The following is a 16263-nucleotide window of genomic DNA, read 5'->3' on the forward strand; positions in this document are numbered from 1 at the left end:
ATTTTGGCGCCATATTTGGCGCTGCGATCTGTTTCTTATGTATGTTGATAATGTTGTGAGTGACAAGAAAATGGTAATGGATAAATTGCAGATATTTATACAAATTCCTATTTTCATACACACAATTATCTCCTTTTTGTTTAAAATAGTTTAACAATTAGTGTTTGTATGCTTAGTTTTTATTAAATCACAGTTGGAATCTCATCTCTATTTAAATTTTCAGAACAGGTGTCGATGAAGTTGACAGATACAAATAAGTTTCTTTTCCTCGATTATCCTTGCAAAAAAGCTAAAACAGAAAAGTTTAAAATAAATATTATATTAAAAACAATTAAGAATAATTCTTTCTTTTGTCTTCTTTATCACCGCCTTACTTTAAGAAACAACTTGTTATTATTATATTTAATAAAAATGTTACTACTAGTTTCATCAGAAATAATCGAAAAGGAAAACTGTTATTGCTTCTCTTTTTTTGCCTGCAACTATCAATTTGCAATGAAGAGTCTCGATTGTTTCTAGGAAAACCATTAACTGATCTTGAAACAGCCTTTCGTAGAACCACAACACTTTAATCTTCTACTGCTCTTGCAACTCAGATCTCCTTTACAAACATTTTTGAAGCAAGTTATACTCTTGACTTAAGTATCAAGCTAGATTATTAGAAAAGTACACGCGTGTTATTCACCTAGCAAACTCGAGCCATTTTACGAACCTTGATCTTGCAGTCGTTGGGCACATTTAATCAGCTCGAGTCATCATCAACCATCGTTATTTTTAAAGCCTGTGATTACATTTGTGGTTAACAAATCAGCGTGCAAACACGATTTCGCATGGTCACGTAGAATAACCCAAATTGAACGAGACGCCAATGAGAAATTAGCAAGTCAGAGAAAACAATTAAGATGGCTGAAGGTAACAGGACTATATCCAAGAGTTCTTTATACTTTCAATGAAAATTACTGCAAGATGTCACGCAAGATCAAGAGCCAAATAATTAAATTAATATTCCATTAAAAAAATAACATTCCTTTGAAAATTGTTTCCTCCTCATTTCAATCATTAATATTTATACCACGATGCATCAAGCGATAGATTTATGGAACTCCTGTGAAAAATATAGTTCAAGCTGTATCAATATCAGCCAGCCAAGGACAATAAAGTGTTTGCTTATGGGACACTTATGTTAAGTCATAACTTATTTGCGTTTGCAAATAGTAGGTTTCGACAAAAAATGCATTTTCGTTATCACGGGATTAATGTGCAACCTTCGACTAACTGTCTTACAATTAGACCTAATCTACATCTTGACGAAATCCTCTTATTAAAAATATAGAAACATCTATATCCCTAAGGTAAAATAACATAAGTCATATATTCTTATTTTCGAAATTTTTGCAATTGAAGCTCAGAAGCTCAATTCTTCATCGTCGATTAACTTGGCTTTTAAAAGAAAACTTCCTTTAACTGAACAAATGAATATGTCGCTCATTTACTGTAACAGTGTATAACTATTTTTTTAATTATGTCATTATTGCAGCAATAGAGCAATATTGTTGCTGCCCATTACAATGTTAATATGCAAAATACGTCACCATTCAAGAACACAAGGCGTCCTTGTAAATTTACAGGCATGTACGCTATGCCCGGCACACACTGAGAATTTCAATCGCGTGTTCGTGGCAGAGAAATGTCAGCAAAAAGGATTCAAACGAAAAAGAAGCGTGAAGAACTGTTACAGAAGGGAATGTGCGCGATCGATATTGTTCATTGGCGATCGTCAATGGAATCTCGCGAAGTAACAACGATCAAAAGTTCCGCTTGAATTTACTTGCTTGTTATACGACATGTTGATTGATCCGCGCTGGCATACGAACACTTTTCGAGGAAGATATAAACCGTCAACGAGGCTCGTTGCAGTAACGTAAAAACCTTCGGTGCTTTTCCCGACTACAAGGTTCACACGATCATTCCCTGCATACTTTATTCTCGTTGCATAACAGCAACTTGCACTTTCCATTTGGAAATTGAAAAATCTATGAACTGCTGTGTAACTATTTTACACATTTAAACAAAAGTTAATCGTATCCCTCTGTTACTTTTTTTGACTAAGATGTCTTCTAATTCTTGACTAACGAACTGTATTTTTTTCTAATAAATCTTAATTCTGAAAAGTGACCTTATAATGCAGACATTGATATTCCTTGCTACTATTTTTTCTAAGATGTGTTACAAATTTGTGGCTAATAAATTGCCCTTTTTTAAAATAAATCTTAATTCTAATAAGTGGCCTCGTAGTGCAGATATTTGCATAAAAGGAATGCAGAATTCTTCCACTAGCAGATACTTCATACCACAAACTACTTAGGTAGATACTTAACGAAATAATTCTAAATAAAGCAATGTCGATAGACGTTAAAAAAGAGATCCTGTGTGATGCCTGCGACTGCATATTTCTGTTCCATGAACTCCATAACAGCCAGCTTCCTCCCAGTTGATTGAGTCTTAAACGCTTATGATTTTCTTTGATCCTTGACAAATTGGACGAAAAGCAAACAAGCTATGAATCCCTGAAATAGTCAACAGGAAATTCGAAATCCGGAGATGGGTGCCGTAAAAAGAGGTCGACTCATTTGGTGAATTGGCGATAATCTGTGTTTGCCAAACCCAGTGGTCATTTAGAAGAGGACGCATGCGTTCGCATCCTGGACGACGTATCAGCAGGTTCAGCAAGTGGAGGGAGAGAGGCACGTGTGAAACAGCTGTAGATTTAATCGTGTAGTATAGTAGGTACGAGCCGACGCAGCAATCGGTAAGGCTTTACTTGTCAAGACATTGTTTGTCAAGCATCGTACGACTTCGTCGAATTTTCTTGGAAAAGTTCGCAGAAGTGTTACAGACTTTCCATCGTTGTCATGTATCGTTCGCGGGTAAAAGTGAAATTCGGATAAATAAAGTCGAATAAAAGAGAAAGCAAGCTGAGGGGTCTGGACAGTGATCATCGCACTGTGGATCGTTGATATTCGTTAATTTCACTGGTGTCCTTAACTAACAATCACGCGGTATACAAATAGATCCTTCGAATCTTGACCCAGCGATCGATCTACAGAATTTATTCTCACATAGTCGCGAGTCGATGTGACTGCACTTGAAATTAGTGAAAATAACTCCTGAAGCAAGTTTGAGCTAACTGCATGTAGGTTCGAGGATAATCACGTGCTCTAATCGCTCTCACGTGGCTACCGGTCAGGTGACGCCAGTTTCTTGAAAATCATTTTTTACATCGACCAATTGTGTATCTTTGAAGACCTGCTAATTACTGGCTAGCTTGACTGACAGTGAATCGAAACGACATCACGTTCGGTTAATGAGGCAATGCCGGTTGCATAGTAAAGAGCTCCGATGATCAACTACAACCGATCTAACGCCAAAGCGAGGCTGTTCCGCTAGAAAGATTAGCTCATCCTGTCTTCCTTCCGATGTCATGGTTGTCCTCTGTCATTTCAGAATTTGGGGTCGTCACGATGCGCTAGGGAAGAAAATTCGCTAATGAATCAGTGTTTTGGCAAGCGAGGATTGATCGAAGAGAAAACATGACAGGCTTGAACTTGAAGAATCTGCTCAAGAAAAGAGTTCCTATCTTGAAATGGTTGCCTCTGTACAAAACGAAAGATGCATTGGGTGACCTAGTTGCGGGCTTGACAGTGGGCCTGACCTTAATACCGCAGGTACATAAGCGAGATTTTCCTAGCAAGAAGTGTCGCTGTTTTTAACCCCTTGCTTTGTGGCTTGCCTTAGACCGAAAATTTCGTCGGTCTAACTAAAGACCAAGTACAGCTTTAACAGAATTTTATGTGTGGATTGTCTTCTTATTCGTCAAATAGAAAAATTTGAAATGAAAAGTTGTATGAGAAGAAATTATATCGTTCAGTTTGTTATTGGCCTTTAGTCAACTTGACAAAATTGTCGGTCGTGTACCTAAGTACTATTGGTATCCTATGAGAAGTCTCCTGGAAAACATTGCCTCTTTCCAGCATACAAGGTAATCAGTTTATCTGAGAACTCTCCAAACGTTGGCAGTATTTATTGTGATTCTTGTTAGTATTGTAAGGGCTGCCAATATTTATTAGAGGATTTCCCGATGAACTGATAACCCTCTAGAGGTATAAGAATAAAGAATATGTAATGCTCTCTAAGGGACTTCTCATGGAACACGTACAGTACAAGCCAATACTTAAAGTATGAGTTGGCAGAGTTAACTTTAGCAAGCAGATAATATATCAATTATCGTGTACTCTCAATAGATCAATTGCCTACTGTTAAGGACTCTAGTAGATTCTTTGCTCTACGTGAAGTCCGATAACATGTCTGCTCTAGTATATGGAATACAGTATGTTCGTTAACAAGTGTCAGAAATTTTAAAAAGTGATTTTATATGCTAAAATGAGAAGAAAATGCAAAATGACAAAATTACGTTTGAGGTTTCGTTTTTCAGTTATTAATTGTAAAAAATACACCTAAAATGCACGGGAATTGTGTCTAACTTGTGATTTATTCTACTGTCAACGTGTATTAGCTAGATCAGTTGCAGCGATGTTAGTAGAAAGAGTCCTCTAGTCAGACACAACCAGTAACTTGGAAACGAAGTTTCAAACTCTTTAATTTTCCTTCTATTTGAGCTCATATAATCACTTCTTAAAATTTCTGTAATGATGATTTTCAAACTGAACACTCTGCACAATTATCTGTAAAGTACATTGTAGAATTTTCTTTTTACAATCTCAGGGCTATCTTTATCATTTCTTAGAATTATTATCGCATATTTTTGCAGTCTCGTAACAAGAAAAATTCAAGTTGTCAACGCATGAACTAATATTAAAAAGCTATCCTTTGTAGCATGTATCGCGAATCACAGCAAATCAATATTGCAACTTCTTACAAGGGAAGGTGTTAAAAGTGAATGAAGCGCGTAACCTGGCAGATTTAATTCGTGATAGAATCGTATAGATCCTTTTACATGAGCCGAGAGAGTATACCATAAGGCTCACAAAAATGTAATTTAAAAATACTATTGTCATCTGGTTTAAAAGCTAGCTATATTTTTGTGAAAAACTGTTTTGTGTTAAAACAGTTTTAAATCAATAGGAGCTTCTCATCATAAAATGTGTTCATTTGCGACGTATCGATATGTAGAAAACATTACATGCTTCTTTGGAAAGGATAATCTTTTGTTTACGTGTCTGCCTTCTAACTTACTGCGAAGATGTAATAAGCTCCCTTTATATGATCATTCACAACTTGGCAGAGGAAAGTATCATACACAGTATAAACGATTGAGAACCCATTGCAATTAAAAATTAATTTTAGACTTTTGTCTAAAATTTGTAAATTTTGTATGTGTGTGATTATTTGTGTGTAAAAGACTACCTCGTTAACTGACAGTTTTCACTCTTCAGCTTCATTAAAAAAAATTATTTAATACTTATATCGTATTTTCCTATAAAAACGAACTTTTAATATTCACTTAAAAATATTTAGATAATATCGTAAAATCGTAAATAAATCGTATAAATTCCTATATGAAATTTGCTAACTATTTTTCATAAATATATATAACTAATTTCTGAATTAGTTGTCAATGGCTTTTTTGTAAGTGTATCTTTACGAAACTTGCAGTATGCTTTCTCGATTTATATAAAAAGAATCTATGGGATTTCATCGTGAACTGAATGATATTCCTCGAGAACGCAGTGGAATTGCTTCTACTTGCTATCGTGATTTCAGGCAATCGCATACGCTGGACTGGCAGGTTTGACGCCACAGTATGGGCTCTACAGCGCGTTCGCAGGCAGTTTCGTTTACATTTTTTTTGGTACCTGTTCAGAAGTTAATATTGGCCCAACTGCTTTGATCTCTCTATTAACATACACATATGCAAGGTAAGAAACACCAACGATAACTAAAAGAGAAATAACAATTTCGGTAAAAACGATTGGAGGTAACACATGGTTTCAGAAGTCGCAACCGTGAACCACATTCGCCATTTAATATGTCAATTGAATTTGTATCCGTAATTGAGGGCAATTGGGGCAAGCTTTGTAATTTAATTGCGACTGAAAGGGTACTGTTATCCCTTTGCGCTGTCAATGAATCCGCAACAATGACCAACTTGCACTGCGAACTTTCGTTATTTCTCAACACAGGTTGCCTTTTTAGTAGACAGAATAATCCCTGACACAAATCAAATTAGTCACTAGAAGACACTTCAAGTTTGAATCTCCTGTTGAGTTATTGACAATTAAATATTAACAGTCGCCGAGAAAAAAGGAGCAAAAGCGACGCAGCACGAACTTTTCAGACCACGTTTAATTACCTTCATTTATTTTCATCTAACTCATCTCGTTTTCTCATTTTTTCCAGAGGCATTCCAGAATACGCTGTCCTCTTGTGCTTCCTATCAGGATGCGTTACAATCGTCCTAGGAATACTTCGATTAGGATTCCTAGTCGAGTTCGTTTCCATACCAGTCGTCTCTGGATTCACCTCAGCAGCTAGCCTGATTATCGCCTGCAGTCAAATCAAAAGCTTGCTAGGCCTGAAGATACACGGGGAAAGTTTCATCGAAATTTGGAGAGAACTGGTCAGCAACATAGGTCGGACAAGAATCCCTGACCTGGTCCTGTCTTGCTGTTGCATTCTAATTTTATTGACCCTGAAGGTAAATTCACCGTGGACGATGACGCAAGCAAAACTAGTTCTTACACACAGTGAATGCGTAATAAAGAAAACCTAATACATGTAGAAAATATTGCGAACAGTATCTAAGACTTTGCTATACGATTTCTTGTGCTGTCCTGTTTTAGGCGTTGAAAGACTTGAAGGTCTCGAACAACGTGTTCAAAAAATTCATTTGGTTTGTGGGGACTGGCAGGAACGCCCTTGTCGTGATTCTATGTGCTGTGGTTTCCTACATCTATGAAAGCCGTGGCGGGGCGCCTTTTATCCTGACAGGACACATCGACGCAGGACTGCCGACCATCCAACTGCCACATTTTTCTAGGACCATTGGTAACCAAACGGAGACGTTCTTCGACATGTGCAACAACTTGGGCACTGGTATTCTGATCGTTCCGCTTATATCGATAATCGGGAACGTTGCCATCGCGAAGGCCTTCTGTAAGTTTCTTTTGCTGCTATCCAACAGACATCTATGCTCGAGGAAAAGATAGCAAGGATCAGAGACGATGAGCATTCGAAGAAAATAAATTTAGCTACTTTTGTTAAGCGCGGGGACAGTCTCTCGATGCCACCCAGGAAATGCTAACTTTGGGTCTCTGCAACGTAGTTGGTTCCTTCTTCCATTCTATGCCAGTCACTGGTTCCTTCTCGAGGAGCGCTGTAAATAATGCATCCGGTGTAAGGACACCCTTAGGCGGTATATACACGGGTAAACAAATCTGCACAATATCGAAGAAAAAGAAAAAAGGAACTAAAATGAAATTAAATGCGAATGTAATTTCGATACTAGGTATTCTAGTCATTTTTGCACTGACTCTACTCACACCATACTTCTACTACATCCCAAGAGCAACTCTAAGTTCTGTGATAATTAGCGCGGTGATATTCATGATCGAAGTCAAGATGATACGACCGATTTGGAAATGCAGCAGTAAGTAGAAAACTGAAGTGATAGCATTTACTTAAGGATTCGAAAAAGAGATACAAATTTAGGGATTTTTTTGTGAAAAGCAGAAACAGAAATTCATCTATATTTTTATCTACTGAAAAATATATTAATTCAACCATCCGAAATATATTATTCAAAAATATTTCTAACTGAAGAAAATAGTGCCATCGTAGGTACAATACCTTCTTCAGATATTTTTTAGAACAATATTATTTAAATTAATATTTAATAAACATACGCTTTAGTGAAAAAAATGTGCCTAATTTCTGTTCACTTTTTGCATAAAGAATTCCTCAATTTATATCTTTTCTTTGAGCCCCTAGGTAAGCGCAATCCTTTAAAAGAAAAACAAGTATAAAGTTACGTAAAACTATATGAAATGCATCAATAAGGAAATCAATATCATATCAATAATAAAAATTTAATTTAGAAATTATGTTCTAGAACGAGATCTGATCCCAACATTCGCCACATTCTTCGCGTGTCTCTTCGCTGGAGTCGAGCTAGGAATTTTAATAGGAGTGACTATTGATTTGGCTATATTAATTTATTTCAACGCCAGGCCGACAATATATATCGAATACAGAAATGTAAATACATAACAATGATCGACGAAGACTTTATTAAAGACTACTATTATTTTAAAAATATCCCTCTTCTGTTACCACAGACGCCTACGTTGAGTTACATCCTCGTGCGACCCAGCGCTGGCTTGCTCTTCCCAGCAGTGGATTACCTGAGGATATATCTGATCGAAAACTTGGCTAATGACCATCATAAATTATTGAAAACCTTTAAGAACTCGAAAATCGTCGTGTTAGACTGCAAGCACATCGATAAGATTGATTTCACTGCAGCACAAGTGCGTACAACATCACGAGTATAAGACCTCGAATTTGACCTGGATTTTATCTTGATTTTATTTTTTAATCTAGTTTTAGGTATTATTATCAAAAGAGTAGTAATAATTTCTTTTAATATAATTGTTGTCTTTTTAATATTGCTATCACAAAATAAGCGTTACAATTACTCTCAAAATTACTCTCAAAAGAAATTCTCAAAGTAACATCCAGGACAGATTTCAACACGTTTTATCGATTTGCTTAAACTATTGAATTTGTAACATTTACAGGGATTGAATACTGTAATAAGAGATTTCAAGGAAAAGGATCACTGTCTGATTCTGCTACGGCCTGCTAAAGAAATCTTGCAAAGTGTACAATCACTTTCAGAAGAAACAATTCGTGTGGTTAACACTGACGCTGAACTTGCAGCTGTTTTGAAAGAATTAAATACAAAAAACCGAACTCAAGAGATTAATATGGAAGTGATAGATATATCAAACGGAAAAGCCACTAATAGTGTAAGTGACGAACTCGTGAGCACGAAGCTCTGAAACAATAAATGATTTTAATAAAATGAAAATTTGAGAAAATTTAATGATTGAATGTATGAAAAATAGTAAAGATCAAGAATTCCTACAAGTTCCTTTTCTTTCTTCTTCTTATTTCGTTTTTCTCTTCAATGTATATTGAAAATTGAGTTATAGAACCATCAACGATATCGTATAAAATTGCGGTGAACATTAACATGTATTTATGATGTATATATGAATTGTATGATAATCGTAAGACTTCTTTTATAACTTTTTATAAAGATATATGAACCGACAAGTAATGATATTGTTTATAAGAAATTACTTGATATTCTTTTCTATTTCAAATAGACTATTGACACGTACATCTCTTATTATGAATGAAGGAATAATACTGTGGTTATAAATGCATATCAGAATATGTTAAGGGATATATAATATATACGTAACGTCTACCAAATACGGCAAGTTTACGTTTTATTTTGTAAAAATTTGTAAGTTTTCGAAAAATAAACTATATGATATTTCTTAACAATATAAGTAATACTATCAAACAAAAATAAATCGTTACGCTCGGTATATAAACCGTTGTATAAAATATTTTCCCTCCACTAGATTAGAGGGTGAACAAAGAAACAGAAAGTAAAGTAATAAAGAAAATCATGTGCCGACATCAAGTCACAAAAATTAAATTCTTCAATGCGTATCAGTGACTGGATTTCAAATCACGATTGCAACGATGCACCGATACGCGTGTCGTGCGAGATTCTCTTGTTTCCACAAACGAAATTTTCTTTTAACACGAACTAAATGCTAAATCGTCATAATACTTTCAATAGTAGGAACTTAAAAGTTGTGCACTCCCAAAGAACTCACACATAACGTTGCCTGCGCAGCCGTCTCGCGCTTCTTACTGTACGTTTCGAAACAAGTGCTTAATTATTATTTAAAAAGTAGTGTTCAAGTAACGAGCAACACCAATGTCTAGTAACTGCTGATCATAAATATTTAAAGAGAGTCTAGAAAATAGATTTGCTACGTCTGTTCTGTTACAACAGAAAACTGAGACAAGCTATTGCATAATATATTCTCAAAAAATTGGCAGTATTGCGCTATAAAGTTCCTTTTAAAGCTTCTCAACCTCGAAAATCTATCTTCTAACAATGCGAGAAACATCTAGCGCGATATACGTGGAATCTATATACCATCTAGATCGAATAAAAAAACGATATTACGATATACATATAGATATACATGTACATGTGTTAAGATATAACGATGATACAAACGAATGAAAAATTGTAAAGTCAAACGTGCAACGATTTTGTACCGCTTAAATTACGGTCAACTATTTAGAGAACAAGAAGTATACGTATGGTATTGCAGCTCGCTACTATTTCTTTACGCTCTTACTGTTCCATCATTTTACGCATTCCGCGACCTAAGGACACCCTGGAGGTAAACTCTCTCTGTGACGTCTGATAGCTCACATTTTTTTGATGCTGAGGAACGTACTGGTGTGAGTGAACAGATTGTACGTAAGATACAGGCTTTGGAGTTGAACGCAGAGATGAATCCTGAACCATATCTGGCTTTCGAGAGTAACTGACTCCATACATGCAATCTCTCGGCGACACTATTGGCAGCACACATTCGGAATCGATCTTTGAGCTGTCATCCTTCCTAGTGTCCTGAGTATTTTGGAATACTGAAGAGGTCTCAGGCATTCTTTGATAGTTAGCTGCGTGTGCTGCATACTTGTGATTCATCTGCATGTGCATATTCGGGGAACCATTTCTCGCTATGGAGTCCATTGCGACTGCATAAGAAAACGGGACCATTATTTGAGCGTCTTGAGAACAGGTTTGGTACTCGTTTGGTACAGGGTTTCGGTACTGATTGGTTCTCATGTTCGTAGGGTTATCCTTCATCCTAATATTGTTCGACTTGCCGCCTTGAACGTTCCTCGCATAGCTATCGTGTTTCATAGGAACAGAGAAATTTGGATTGTTCTCTAGCTGTTGCATCTGCTGGTACTGTTTATACGAATTGTTCTGCACTGATGTTGACACGGAACAGTTGACAGAGTTAGGTAAATTATTCAGTGGCAATGCTTGAGTGGGGAATGTGCTGCAATTGGTGAACGGTGGATTTTGAAATAGAGGTGCTGGATACTGCATTAATGGATTCCAGTTTTGCATGCACACTTGGGGTACGTAAACCAATGGATGCTGCAAGTAACCTACTTGCTGCATATTGTTAAGATCTGTGTTGCATAAGTGTCTTGAGTTTTGCATTTGCAGGTTCAGAGGATGCGCTTGATTCATTACGTTTCCAAAGAGAAACATATCTGGAAGTGGTAAATTCCACTGATTAGGTTGAGTAGATACAGGATGATTATGAAAGCCTGGTGGTGGCAAGACAGAAGATTGAGTATTATGCATTAAAATGCTGGAAGGCTCACTTTGCAGCATATTTGGATTTTCCACGGTATAAGAGGTGCTTGGAATTAATGCATTATGAGAGACGATCGTGGTATCGGTCGTTTTCCTTGGAACAGCTTGTACGTTATTGAATTGGTTTAAGTACATAGTAGGCATATTTTGATACGATAAGCTACTGACCACTGGAAAAGCTGAATTGCAACTGTGTGGTGATACACTCTGAGGAGTCATATGTGATGTTTGCTCTGTCTTTTGTTGCGCTGCATCTAATAGATACAAATCTCTTTCAGAATTCTGAACATTTGCAGACATGTTATATTGAGCATCGTTATAGTTGAAATAATTCTTATCTTGTACACTTTGATGATTTTCTGTTCGTTGAGTGTGGCTTATGCTAGACACATTTTGCAAGTTAGAATAAAATGGATTTGTTGAAAACTTGTTTTGCTGCATGGAATTGTTAGTATATGATATTGTAGAATAACCTGCCGTATTAATTTCTTGTACATTATCAGAAAATTTAACTGACTTTATTTCTGAATTACTAGAACTTGGTTTTTTATTGCTATTATTAATACTAGCATTTTCTTGCTCAGTCTTTAAAAATTGTACTTCAGTTTCATTGCAAAACGTTTGTAAAGTCTGCGACTCTTGCAATGTACGAGTATCTATACCTGTAGAATCTTTGGTACTGCTTGAACAAGAACTCAGTGACTGTACATTATTTACAGAAGATGAATCTGATGTATCAGTCTTGCTTGTATTACTAGCACCATTAACTTCTTTATGGGAATCTACAGTTATCCTTGAGCTTTCAACTTGACCTTTCGCATCCATTGAACATATACGATTTACTTTGAAATCTTTTCCTACATTATTATCTGTAACATTCCTTTTATAATCATCTGTTCTCATTTTTCCATTTGAATCTTTGGAGAACATTTGAACAGAACCTGCTGAACGTCTGTAAGTATTAAAATCCTTCTTAAACTTCTGTATACATCCTTGGTCGTCTTTTACATCTCTGTTAATGTTAGTTTTTACATTAGACAAATTCTGATAACTCTTTTTACATGACACAGAATTTGATGACTTTGTACTACACTCTGATATACTTAAATCTTTGAAACTCTTTCCTAAAGCGGTTTGCCCAGATTGCTTGTCATTAATTTGTTTACTTGTTGTTTGTTGATTTTCGGATTTCTTTTTTATATCCTCGTTTGAAGCAAAATTGTTACTATTACTTTTAAAACAGGATGTGTGCTTGATAGAATTTTCTTCTTCTGGTTTAGTTGTACTTTTTGAATATCGTTGTTGTGACTTCATTGTTGATTTATTTCTAATGTACTGAACATTATATGATTGAACACGTGTTAATTGAACTTTGTGACATTTCCTTGTATCATCCACTTCATTACACATTTTATCTAATTCGTTTGTAGATGATTTCAGTTTTGTAATCTGAGATTTGTTCTTCTCGTCTGAACCTTCTATAAAAGAACTGTTTTTGCTACTACTATCATTAAGCGTAGAAAAATGTTGTTTATAAAATTGTTGATCCTTCATTTGTGTCCCTTTTCCAATACTTAATCTATTAGATCCATTACTTTTACCACCCTTATCACTAAACTTAGAACTTGACGTTGATATCTTGTTCTCATTAATACTTGAATTCATTAAATCATCTTTGTCTTTGAAACCCTGTTTCAAAATGATGCAAGATTCTTTTAAAGAATTTCCTGCAAGAAAAAAAATATTTTCTTATACAATATCTTATCAATCACATAAAAGACTGATTCAGAAAATTTAATCCTCACCTGCTTGTTTTCTAGTGCTCTGATCTCCTAACTTTTTAGTACTAATCTTGGTACTTGGTTTCTGTACACTTTTCTTTATTTCTGATGTTGGTTGTGCTTTGGATTTTGCATTATTATTATTGTTATCATGACACTGTTTCGAACTTATTTGATTATCTACATCAGCATCTGACTTTTGTGAGTCGACAACATCATGAACAATATTCCTAATTATATGGATAATTTATGTACAAAATTTAAATTAACATGACAGAATATTTTTTATTACCTAAATTAATCTATTACGTACCATTCATTAGCACCTTTATTATCAGACTCAGTGAATTTACTTTTTTCTTCTTCATTTAGCTTACATTGTTCTAACTGAACAGTAACAATATTTTCTGACAAGTTCATGGTTTGATCATCAAGTCTTTGCATGACTAAAGACTGTGAATTAGGGAACAATGTGCTAGTTACATTAACATCTTTATTCCAAACAGTCTCCATATCTCTTTCAGGTATGTCAACAATAGGTATGGTTAAATGACGTGCAGTGGTATTTGTAATACTATTAAGACTATCTATATTTTTGTCTGTGACAAATTCATTATTTTCTAACTTAAGACTGTCTGATTCAATATTAGTTGAAACAACTTCAATATTTTCCTTTGTTTCTTCATTTACTTGACTTTTGAGTTTTACTTCTTTTTCATCTAGATGAGTTTTTGTGCTATAATATAAAGATAAATACAAAACATTAAGAAACACAATTTGAAATTGTTTTCCAACATTTTATATCCTCTTTGGACTCAGAATATTTTGTCACAAATTAAGATATAACTTCTTTTTCATTGTACTATAATAATATTTAAATAGAGACTTACATTTCACAATGACAATTTAATATTTTCTACTTATCCGCATGTATTTTGTTAAAATATTTACAATAAAAAAAATGCTAAATAAAATAACTATATACAAAAATACAGGGACAGGAAGAAATAAACGAACTAAAATAGATAAAACAAATTCAAACGTACTGGCCTGATAACTGAGAATTACTTTTCAGCCACTGCATATTATGCAACTTGCCAATTATGGCCATCTGCTCTATATCACATGTCTTTTTTAAATCTGTATCAGTGGACTCCATTTTACCTATCACAAATGTAATTACAAAAACTAAATGCATTTAAACATAATACAACCACTTACATTAGAAAAGTTCTAGAATAGGAATATTATATGTTTGCGAAATGCTGATTGATAGATTGACGTAGACCATAATTTTAGATTGGGCCTAATTAACCACACTTGACAATATTATACAAACAAAAACAAATAAAATAATACCATAATTTAAAAAGGAAATGATAATTACAATCGTTCAAGATAAAAGATTACTTTATATTTGAGAAAATCTCCAATTACTTATTGAGAAGAAAGGAAAAAGGGCACTAAAGATAACAATGGTTTTAAATAACTAATTTCTCTGAAACATATATTAAAAACATCAAAAGCAATTCTTACAAAATATGTATGTACATTTATGACGTAATTGATATTAGACGAACACGTAGTTATACATATTCCCAACAACTTCATGCGATTATCTCTAAGAATGTACTTATCTAGTTACCATGTATCTAATTTTCTGATGGCAACCGAAATATTGAGCTTCAAATCTATCGTAGAAATAATTCTCTTTTCATTCAATACAAGATGATTACGAGGAACGTCCAACCACCATAAAGGACGCCATAATACTGATGGATAAGAGGATGCGCAATTGCAAACGAAAGAAAATTCTTCAAATTCGAACAGAAAAGTTACCCTAAACACTATTCATTTAAAATGGACATATACATATACTATACTATATTTCAGTTACAGTTTGATGTAATAAATTTAATATCGTTTAGACAATACGAGAAATAATCGTTTTAGTGTAATAATTCGCATTCGAAATTTAAATAGAGCACCCTTTAAAGGACACTTTGAATCGCTGCAAATTTATTGGCCCCTATTGGGCGAGCTCTAGATATGAGGCGACACATCGAGCGGCATGTTTAAAAGTATTTTACTGGATCTTGTTCCTTTAAATTCATTTAAACTGTGATACAATTATTTTTACTCTATAATGGTCAATTATATTATGAAAGATATAAGGCGTTGAAGGTAATAAGAGTGAACTCAACAAATCCCAATTTCAAGAAAACGTTTTGTATTTATGGTGTACAAGAGTGAAGAAAATAAAAAGTATTTTTAAAATTGTTAAGTTCATTCTTACTACCCCCACCGTCTCATATGTTTTATATATTCGAAAATGCCTTGCATAAGTAATGAAGTTTTAATAGGATTAGAGATAAGGAAACACAATATATTCAGTGTGTGAACAATAAAATTTGTTATTCAAATATATCCTGCTCTGTAAATTATTACAAGTTACTTAATACATTGCTGTAAATTACTTTACGTATATGGTAAAATATTTATCTATATAACATAGACATAACTATAATTACTGGGTCACTCTAATTACAAACAATAAATCACACTGAACAATATTTCACACTATTCTATGTATAATTATTGTATAATACAAACTATTTAACTTAGAATGCTCACAATTCGCACGATGCACTGTCCTTTAAGTCCATGCTCCCATATCAGGACCACGAAACGAAAACCAAGCTTTAACTATCACATCTGTCTTATAGCTTGTCTATGTCCGCACAAAAAGATACATTGAGTATACGGTCTATATATATAATCGAACATCTTATCTATGCTTGAACTTCTAGATCGGTAAAGTAGTTAGACATGGGGCATGAAATTTTATAAGGTGTGATATCCTACTCGTATACCTCGCCTGTGCCATCGCTACCCTTTCTTTTATTCCACCGTGTGGCTCCCTCTGTCCTCTTTCATCTTCCTCCATCTCGATGTTTCTTTTCGTGT

The 16263-nt window shown here is 34.6% G+C and overlaps 2 protein-coding genes across 3 annotated transcripts; one reads left to right on the top strand and one right to left on the bottom strand.

Annotated features, from left to right (window-relative positions):
* The first annotated feature begins 2793 nt into the window (after nucleotides 1–2793).
* Nucleotides 2794–9262, top strand: LOC143179299 (sodium-independent sulfate anion transporter). Of its 2 annotated transcripts, XM_076378457.1 has the most exons (10): nucleotides 2794–2809; nucleotides 3505–3725; nucleotides 5782–5936; nucleotides 6418–6715; nucleotides 6861–7173; nucleotides 7283–7444; nucleotides 7526–7666; nucleotides 8129–8274; nucleotides 8355–8546; nucleotides 8817–9262. In XM_076378457.1, the coding sequence occupies exons 2-10, from the start codon at nucleotides 3591–3593 to the stop codon at nucleotides 9078–9080; spliced, it is 1806 nt and encodes a 601-aa protein (XP_076234572.1). In that variant the 5' UTR covers nucleotides 2794–2809; nucleotides 3505–3590; the 3' UTR covers nucleotides 9081–9262. The 2 variants fall into 2 exon arrangements, with proteins under 2 accessions (XP_076234572.1, XP_076234573.1); XM_076378458.1 differs by lacking the exon at nucleotides 2794–2809 and having other exon boundaries at nucleotides 3428–3725.
* A 4-nt stretch (nucleotides 9263–9266) lies between these two features.
* LOC143179629 (uncharacterized) lies at nucleotides 9267–16243 on the bottom strand. The gene is made up of 5 exons (XM_076378944.1): nucleotides 16162–16243; nucleotides 14942–15068; nucleotides 13610–14032; nucleotides 13321–13526; nucleotides 9267–13242 (listed from the first exon to the last, which is right to left on the bottom strand). Exons 1-5 carry the CDS (start codon nucleotides 16241–16243, stop codon nucleotides 10469–10471), a joined length of 3612 nt encoding a protein of 1203 aa, XP_076235059.1. The 3' UTR covers nucleotides 9267–10468.
* Between the last annotated feature and the right edge of the window lie 20 nt (nucleotides 16244–16263).

This window comes from Calliopsis andreniformis, chromosome 5 (genome assembly GCF_051401765.1).
Source record: "Calliopsis andreniformis isolate RMS-2024a chromosome 5, iyCalAndr_principal, whole genome shotgun sequence".
Taxonomy (NCBI): Eukaryota; Metazoa; Arthropoda; class Insecta; order Hymenoptera; family Andrenidae; genus Calliopsis; species Calliopsis andreniformis.